Below are 8899 nucleotides of genomic sequence, written 5' to 3' on the forward strand. Positions count from 1 at the left end.
ATAGTAGTAATAGTATTGCTATTATTATCTTATTCATTTATACAATTTAATGGCTCATAAGCATGAATCTCTGCTCTCCCCATGTTTATTTATAACAGTAAGTAATAACATGATTCACTGGTTTCTTTATTCACCACAGTCGGTCAAACAGTGAACACTAAATGGCTGACATTCCTGTAATCCATCGCCATGGCGCTCTATAATCCCAGTCGATCTGAGGCTGAGATTACCAAACATGTGGGCGGGGCAAAGATGCAGGCAGGAAGGTGGGGAGCGAGGGAGCCCAGATATGACAGTGGTGATGCAAACCGAGCAGGGATTGGTGCACACAAATAACCAGCCAATCAGAGCGGAGTTAAGGGGAAAATAACAAGGCACGGTGAGAACTGCTGGAACAGGGAAGAGGGATGCAAAAGCCAGGGAGAAGGTAAAAGATCTCAGCAGCACTGAGAAGAAAGCGAACCAAGGGGAAGGGAGACATGAGTGCAGCCGCGTGTGCTCCTTTGTGAAGCCTTCAGGGAGGAAGAGGAGAGGAAAAGAAGATGAGCGGGCAGAGTGGAGAGCGCACTGGGAACATCCATCAGCTCAGGCAGCCATGCTGTGAGCCCTGAAGCATCAGGGCTCTGCAGACACTGCACAGGCCCAACATCAGGCCCGCCTCAGCCCTCCGCCCCAGCCACGGACGTCAGGGCTGGGCTACCAGAAGATTCTCATCACATCAGCCGTGCATAGGAAGCATGAGGACAGCCAGGAAGAGCGGCGTGGAAATGCCTGCATTCATGCGGCATCTGGTGAAAGAGACAGAGAAGAGGGTCAGCTCGTTCTTCAAAGGAGGCCGCGGGGGAACAGCTGAGGGGGAGCAGCCCAAAGAGGGGGAGAAGGAGGAGATGATCCCCAGCCCGTATCTGGACCGGCCAGTCCTGGACAAACTGGCGGAGGAGGGCTGTGCCCGCTGGGGCCTCACCTACGCCCTGGCAAGCATGCAAGGCTGGAGGGCCAACATGGAGGACTTCCACAACTGTGTGCCACAGCTGGGGGGCGAGCTCGCCGACTGGAACTTCTTCGCCGTGTTCGATGGTCATGCAGGAAGCACGGTGGCGCAATTCTGTTCCCAGCACCTCCTGGGTCAAATCCTGGCCACAGGTCAGAAAAACCTGACAATTATTTATATGTATAGCTGATAGAGTGATGTATACATCAAATCAGTAGAAGGGTTTTGTTTGCAAATGTGATGAGATGCTGTTTATTACATTATTATGTTCATTATATAAGAATCATTTGGAGTCATTTCTGTGTAAGATGCTGAGAATCTAACATGGTGACTATTTACAGTTAATACAAATCAGAACGCATCCTCGTCTTTAAATATAAATATATAATGGGGAGCTGATCTGGCGCTGTTGCATGGCCATGCCCCCCCCCGTTCTCTGTTATTTTCCTGCACATATCTAGGTCATGCACTGCTCTGTTTGTTGTGCTTTCATTTGATACCGGGAGTGCTCCAGCATCAGGTCTGATTGTTTCTACAGGTGGAATGGGACCAGAGGACGACCCTGAGAAGGTGAAAGCGGCCATCATTGAGGGCTTCCTGCAAACAGACAAGCATCTGCACAATGTAGCCCGCCGAGAAGGCTGGGAGAGGGGCGGCACCACTGTGGTGGCTGCTCTCATCTCGCCGTATTACATCTACTTTGCCAACTGTGGTGACTCCAGGGCCATGCTGTGCCGCTCTGGCCAGGTCTGCTTCTCCACAGAGGACCACAAACCCTACAGCCCTCTGGAAAAGGAGCGCATTGAGAGCGCTGGAGGCTCGGTGACCATCCAGAGGATTAACGGATCCCTGGCAGTGTCCCGCGCTCTGGGGGACTTCAGCTACAAGGGGGCCGAGAATCGGACCCCCAGCCAACAGATGGTGTCGCCAGAACCAGAGGTGTGTGTGGTAGAGCGCTCGCCGGCAGACGAGTTCCTGGTTCTGGCCTGCGACGGCGTGTGGGACACCATCAGTAACGAGGAGCTGTGCGCCTTCATCCACAACCGACTGCAAGTGTGCACCGACCTGAGGGACGTCTGCTCTCAAGTCATAGACCTCTGTCTCTATAAGGTCAGAATCTGCCCGCTGCATGTCACCATAATCCCTTTTAACTGCAGAGTAATCCACCACTCATGCGCTGCTGCATGCTCACCAGTTTAAAAGGTAAATCCTTTTATATGATTAAAACAGAACTCACTTTCAGGGTGAACAGATATTACATAATTTCAATGGATCAGGCTTTATGTAATTACATAATCTTTTATTCTGCGACTGCACTCAATTGGTTTGGTCTTAAGGTTTGTCGGGTTCCAATTTGAGGAAAATAAAAATTGGATCCTTATAAAGACGGGCAATTTAAATTGGATCACACAAGAAGACCTGAGAGTAGGTGAGTGAGTCAGTGTTTTGTTGGATATATCCAAATACACAACAACACAAGAGGAGGATCTTCTCCAACGTTTGGTTCAGTCTCATTTTATGCTGAACATGGTGTGATAATGTGACGGACCCACCTTAAAATAGACTGCAGAGGTGTCAGAGCAGGATAAATGGGATTATTCTGGGTTCTCAATTCAGCCACTCTCGATCTAAGAGTGGCGAAAGGTGGACGCACGGGGACAGAGAAGTGTTCCTCTACCGGCCTCTCGCATCATTGAAGGGAAATAATGATCCCAGCACAGACACTCTGCTCATATCATAAAGGTTTCATCTTTTCAGCATCCTCTGATATATTATGCTGTATAGGCTCCTGTGTAAGGGACTGACAGAGCAGCACAGCGGTTATTTCTGTGCATTTTAATGTAATCTCAACTGCACACTTCAGGAGAAACATCCTGTCCACATGTGCTCATATGTTCCCGCTGTGTTTGGCCCTTATGGCCATCATGTCACATAGTTATGTAACAGAGTTTCAGCTTGGATAACCTCAAAATGTCACAGTCTTCTTCTCTCCGCCCCAGTCGTCTTTTGGCACCCGGCCGCGTTCGTGCAAGGTGACAATGAGCTATCGTTGAAAGCAGCTCAGCCAGGACGAAATCCCGCCTGACATGTGCGCGCCTGTGAGGTCAGCCATTAATCACTTCCCTCGGCTGACGCCGCTTCTGTCCGCAGGGGAGCTTAGACAACATCAGCATCATCCTGCTGTGCTTCCCTGGAGCCCCCCAGCTGTCGGCAGAGGCATTGCATCAGGAGGCTGAGCTGGAGGACCTGCTGGAGGCCAAAGTGGCAGGTATTATTGACATCTTTCCGTATGTGATGTTTTTTAAAGGCTTTCCTTGTTTTCTAATTAATATAAATTAAAAATAATAGTAACAGTTATACTACACTGTGTAGAAATATGCAATAAATACATTTGAGCACATTGACCACAATAATTAACCATCATTTATAATATTAATTCATTGTATCACTATTGTTGAATTTGTTAGCCTATGTTAGTCTCATTGCCTGGTCTGATATTGAGGGTTTATTGTCCAAAAATCAAGCGGTTGCACTGCAGAAATAAAACTTTATTACAGACATGAACAATGCAGTTAACCTTAAATCAACCCTACACACACCATAATGTCCCAGTGTTGTCAGAATTCCTAATAAAGATTTCCTAGATTGTGATAACAAATTTGCTGTAATATTCTAAACATCCAGAATAAATTCAGGAATACGTTTGTTCATTATGCAGGAGGAACCTGAAAAAAAGTAACGTGAATCCTGTGAATAAGTACTGAATAATTTAATCAGCTGTAAGTTTTATGCTTTGAACAATTGTGGTAATACAGTACTGATGACAGATATAGACATTAACCTCAGAGCAACACCATCAATAACAACTGGGTGGCGGTAAAAGACCATTTCCCCATCTCATCCAGAACGAATCCATTCCTTTCTGTCTTGAACCTTCCCTGACAGAGATTTATGAAGAGCTGTGTGCCAGAGGTGAGGAACCCGACCTGCTCTCTGTCCTCACAGTGCTGGCGTCAGATGACATCCCAGGATTACCACCAGGAGGAGGAATCCAGAGCAAGTAATAGGCATTCAACCGGGTTAAAAGGGTATTTTTGCATGGGGGAATGACACTGTGCTTCTTCTATTACAGAAGAAACTGCATTATTTCCGCCTATTACCAACAAAGAGAAGCACACAAGGCCACGTTGCCTAATGTGAGTTTTTAAATAACGCGCATCAAAGTAAAAATCAATTTTGTTTAGACCACTTATGCATCGTTTCTCCCCCGTTTGCAGGGCTTCGGAGGATGCTGATTTATTTAGGACCAATGGAGGAACTGTAATTATTATTCATATAAACGTTTCTTGATGTGTAAAACTTGACAAAAAGGGAGATGAGTAACAGAGGGATGTTTGTTTACATCCTGCCAGCGGGCAGGATCTCATCACATGCCATTAAAGAAATAGATCTGATAAAGACTGATACATTTTATATTTATACAAGCACATTTTGTAAAACCTACTCAGTGATGATGACCCAGCAACAAACCTCTGCCTCAATTTCAAAGTGAAAACAGTCGACTGTGAACGTGTATATTCAGTTAAAATAAGGTACAGAAGGGTATGAATATGTAAGGCTCCACTTTAAATATTGTGTTTTAAGAATAGATGTAATACACATTGAAAAGAAGGATTTATTTTCTATCAAAATCATTTTCCCCTTGTCTTCTATAGGAAAAATAAGATGACTCAAACATTATCAGTGCTCAAGAAAAGCTAGCACACATAGCTAACAGTGCTACCACCTGATTCTACTTATCTCAAAAGCCACAAAGAAGTTAGATTCCTACCGAAGATAAATTTAGCTAGTGTCTGATTTTAAGTATGTAGTTTATATTTTTTTAAAAAGAGAGATTTTTTTTGACCGTTGGCTACAGCGCCCCTACTGACTCCAGAGCATATACTGTACTGTACTGTGCTGTACTGTACATCATCATCATCATCATCACAGTCTGCAGAAATTCTATTTTACTCTAATAGGTTCTACTTGTAAAAACATTTTAACTAGAAATGAATCCTTCAAACCAGTGCATGTGAGGTCTGTTTTCTTTGTTTTTGTACAACATGGACTGTGCTGCCTTATTCATCTTTTATACTGTTGATAAGAGCTTCAGGAGGGAAATTTAGGGATGGAGTATTTTATCGGTATTATTGTGCATTGTAATAATATTCTCTCGTATAGATCTTTAAAAGTTATAACTGTTTTAGAGCTCAATAAAGAACATCTGACTGATGTGAAGCTTGCTGTTTTATTGTTGTTCATTTGAATGCCCAAGGGCGATCCATGTAGCGATCACCCGAGGAGCATTTTTGTGCTTTGGGAGAGGAGGAAAAGCACTCGTGAAAATGTGACACACAAACACACACACACGCACACACACACACACACACACACACACACGGTGGATTTAAAATTGCATTTCTTGCATAGTAAAGCATCTCCTCAGGCTTTCCAAGGAAAGCTTAAATCTCTCCTCATGACCCTGTGAGTATGTGTGCAACACTTAGAGGCTTGAGGACATCTCCTGCAGGCAGTATCTGATTAGCTGTGCTCTAGTGAGAGCCTCCGAACACGGCGTTCTTTTGTGATTATTTTCTCTTATTCTTGGATGAATTAAGAGGGGCGCAATCACCAAATCAAAACGTGTCTTTGTGTTGTGCTAGGCTGGAATATGGCTGACCATATAGATTTATATATATCCAATTAGGTGCTTTTATTTTGTTTGTGTGAATGTTTAATAGCAACGATGACCACCTCAGGTACAACTATATTTATTGGAAATCTCTGGGGGCATGTGCAGCCCTCTTGAATCAGCAGTCTCCTTTCAGTGTCTCTTCAATGCTTCTTCTATCTGATTGCTTTTGTATGAGCCAATCACTTCAGGACATCAGACCTCTCTTCAAATTGCGTCTGTCTCTCCGCTCTCTTTTTCAGCCTTAAAATAAAATGGCGTCAATTATCCGTCAGCCCAGGACTGATGCTGAGGTCTGCGTGGACTTCCAATGAAGCTTCGCGGCGAGGTGCTTGACGGCTGCTAATATTTCCTATTTTTCAGATGACGACGTCAAAGAAGGCGTTGAGATGAGGCCTTCAGCCAAGGGAACCTACGACGCCTCGGCGGTGCTACCTATCCGCACTGGTTTCCTGAAGACGATTATTCATGAAGGCCAGGGCTCCAACGCCACCAGAGAAGCCATTTTGGTGGTTGGAGCTCTGCCGGGGCCCCTGGTGAGCCGTTTCACTCAGTTGTTTCTGCAGCAGCGCCAGAGAGACCTTGTTGGACGCCGTGAACTCGTTGATGGAGATCATCTCTTCTGAGAGACGTCGACCCAAGCGCCCCCCACCGGCCGCCGCCCCTGCATCTGTCTCACTGTCGCACACCGTCTCCACAGAGCCTTCCGTGTAGCGGTGCCTTCCCGCCGGGCAGTGGGGGGCAATGGGCTGCACCTTGTTGCGTTTTAAGCATTTCTTCCGCAGGCGTGCAGGCACCTGTCTCTTGCTGTGGTTTTTTTTCTGGAGGTCGGGGCAGCAGGGCCACCAGCAGCTGGGTGCACAGCAGGAGCAGGGACGACCGTGGCCGGAGCACACCATCTTCCCCACCATCCAGTTGAGTGTTTGCTTGATGATGATGGAAATTACGTTAAAAAGTGAGTAAATACAACACACTCCAATTAAAATGAAAAGGTAGTTCCCAAGCAGGTAGGCCTCCTGAGACTCATAGCGCTGCCTCTGGCTGCTCACCAGGTCTCCAAAGCCTATGGTGCTGAAGGCCACGAAGCAGAAATAGAGGGAGTCCACGTAGCTCCAGTTCTCCATGGAGCTGTAGAGTGTTGAAGCGCTGCACGCAATTAAAACCGATGCCAGGCCCAGGATCAGCATCACGTAATACACGGAGGGTTTCCAGCCCTCCAGACTGTCCTCCTCGCCAGACGACTCGTCCCTCGACGCCACTCCAACGCCGGCGAACCTCAGGCGGCGTTCGTGGCACCAGCGCATGATGTAAGCCAGCATGGTGATGATCCTCTCCAGGAAGAGGTTAAAGAAGAGGATGGTGGCAGCGCAGCCAATCAAGCCGTAGAATATCAAGAATATCTTCCCAGCGATGGTTGCTGGGGTGGCCATGCCAAAGCCTGGAGAACACAACCACAAAATGAACCTTTTTATTTTCCTGGTTTCATTACACGCTCGGTGGGGGGTTGTGTTTCCACCTGCAGATGTTTATAAGACCGACATCAATCCTCAATCAAATCAAAATCAAAATAACTTTTGGCACGATCCAAATCAGACTCTCATCTCCGTCATCATTCTAAATGGTGTGAAAATTATTTAACTGGAATTAGGTGTGCAGCTTGATCCCCAAATTAAATGGTTCACCTTTAATTATGACTGCATTTAATTCAGTTTCATACCGGGGTGATTTGATTTGGGGAATTGAGGTCACTGTTGAATTATCACTGCATAAAAGACAGAAAGGAAGAGTTTCAGATTTACCAATGGTGGAGACCACAGTGCCCACAAAGTAGAAAGCACCAGAAAAGTCCCAGCGGGGTCTCAGTGTGTCCACCCTGATCCCAGCTCCGTTCGCCTCCTCGTACTGGCGCAGCAGCGTTTGCAGGGCGTCCAGGTCCACCCTGTATCTCTGGGTGAAATTGTCCAGCTGCTGTCTCCAAAGGTGACGGGCACGCAGCTCGGAGGGGTGCTCCAGGGCTGAGAAGATGGCCGCGCCGCAAAGCAAGTAGAGCAGGATGAGCCCAGCCAGGAGGCAGAAACGGGCATTGTCTTCATTCATGGAGACTCTGGAGCAGCAGCCTGCGGCAGTCCTCCTCCGAGCCATGAGGACGAATACGCCACAGTAACAACACGGAACATTTCACACACTCAGGGGGCTCATCTTCATCCTGTCTCCTATGAAGACTTTTGGATTACATTGCATTGCATTTAGTGCCTGAATTTGATTTAAAATTTCTGCTAGAGGTTCTTTTCATCACTCATTTGAAAGCCTGTGCAGAAATAATAACACGGACCAAATAACATGTATTTTAGATTAAACTTTACTGCGTTCCTGATGCTTTATCAAGATTTTGCTTGAGCAAACAAGCTAGTACAACATTACCACAGTATTTACTGTTAAAACGATGAACGCTGCTAACATTTAAGTTATGATCGGTTATGACCAGAAACTCAATCAATGGAAGTTAAAAGTAAAGTCAAAGCACAGTACCTGCTCTCTTGCCGCTCCGCTGTGCTCTTTACACAGATTTGTGTGAAATGACCAGCAACAGGGAGCCTCCCAGGTTGCTTTTTGCCCCCGTGTGTGCAGCCTGAAAAAGCCTGTGTGATGTTCTGTCTCTCACAGGCTGACATCATTATGCCTCAGCCCGCCTCCTCCATCTTTGAGTACAGCACTTCTCTCACAAGCCTTCATCTCGGCTCAATTCAACTTTAAAAGCATTTGAGAACATTCGATTTCCTGATGTTTTGTTAAGTCGTTTCATCCCTGGAATCAGCTGTTTGGCTGATGAAGCATCCATCTGCATATTCTTACTGACTCCAACATGTTGTCTAAATATGTAGCAGAATGCCTTTAAATGAGCTAAAATAAGAGATCAGAGCTTGTTCAGCTTCCAGACCCTTCAGAGGTGCTTTTGTTGTTGATGTCAACTGTGTGGGAGGATACAGGGGCGATGACTCCCAGTTTTCAGCATCAGATCATACCTTTAATCTCCTCAGGAAATGGCAGGTGTTCCTTCTGCCTGCTGTCTGAGTGACAGACGTGAGCAGGTGTGAAAGACAGTGGGCTTCATCATCAGTGGCGCATCACATCTGGATCTTTTCACATTAATATACTGAACGCGTTCTGAACAT

At 46.2% G+C, this 8899-nt stretch overlaps 2 protein-coding genes across 3 annotated transcripts; one reads left to right on the forward strand and one right to left on the reverse strand.

The window, feature by feature from the left end:
• Positions 1–353: 353 nt before the first annotated feature.
• Positions 354–5272, forward strand: ppm1nb (protein phosphatase, Mg2+/Mn2+ dependent, 1Nb (putative)). Its single transcript, XM_057053732.1, has 6 exons — positions 354–1143; positions 1530–2101; positions 3143–3260; positions 3938–4052; positions 4125–4188; positions 4270–5272. The coding sequence occupies exons 1-6, from the start codon at positions 738–740 to the stop codon at positions 4285–4287; spliced, it is 1293 nt and encodes a 430-aa protein (XP_056909712.1). The 5' UTR covers positions 354–737; the 3' UTR covers positions 4288–5272.
• kcnk12l (potassium channel, subfamily K, member 12 like) lies at positions 5077–8852 on the reverse strand. Of its 2 annotated transcripts, XM_057053731.1 has the most exons (3): positions 8256–8852; positions 7526–7948; positions 5077–7164 (listed from the first exon to the last, which is right to left on the reverse strand). In XM_057053731.1, the coding sequence occupies exons 2-3, from the start codon at positions 7866–7868 to the stop codon at positions 6158–6160; spliced, it is 1350 nt and encodes a 449-aa protein (XP_056909711.1). In that variant the 5' UTR covers positions 7869–7948; positions 8256–8852; the 3' UTR covers positions 5077–6157. The 2 variants fall into 2 exon arrangements, with proteins under 2 accessions (XP_056909711.1, XP_056909710.1); XM_057053730.1 differs by having other exon boundaries at positions 7526–8852.
• Between the last annotated feature and the right edge of the window lie 47 nt (positions 8853–8899).

Source organism: Takifugu flavidus, chromosome 14 (assembly GCF_003711565.1).
Source record: "Takifugu flavidus isolate HTHZ2018 chromosome 14, ASM371156v2, whole genome shotgun sequence".
NCBI lineage: Eukaryota > Metazoa > Chordata > Actinopteri > Tetraodontiformes > Tetraodontidae > Takifugu > Takifugu flavidus.

Bases quoted from the DNA above. Each gene is read 5' to 3' on its own strand.
- ppm1nb (XM_057053732.1), top strand. From the start codon at position 738: ATGAGGACAGCCAGGAAGAGCGGCGTGGAAATGCCTGCATTCATGCGG. The intron at 2,102-3,142 runs GTCAGAATCTGC...TTCTGTCCGCAG, and splicing joins TAGACCTCTGTCTCTATAAG to GGGAGCTTAGACAACATCAG. The intron at 3,261-3,937 runs GTATTATTGACA...CTTCCCTGACAG, and splicing joins GCTGGAGGCCAAAGTGGCAG to AGATTTATGAAGAGCTGTGT.
- kcnk12l (XM_057053731.1), bottom strand. From the start codon at position 7,868: ATGGCTCGGAGGAGGACTGCCGCAGGCTGCTGCTCCAGAGTCTCCATG. The intron at 7,165-7,525 runs GTAAATCTGAAA...TGTGTTCTCCAG, and splicing joins CACTGTGGTCTCCACCATTG to GCTTTGGCATGGCCACCCCA.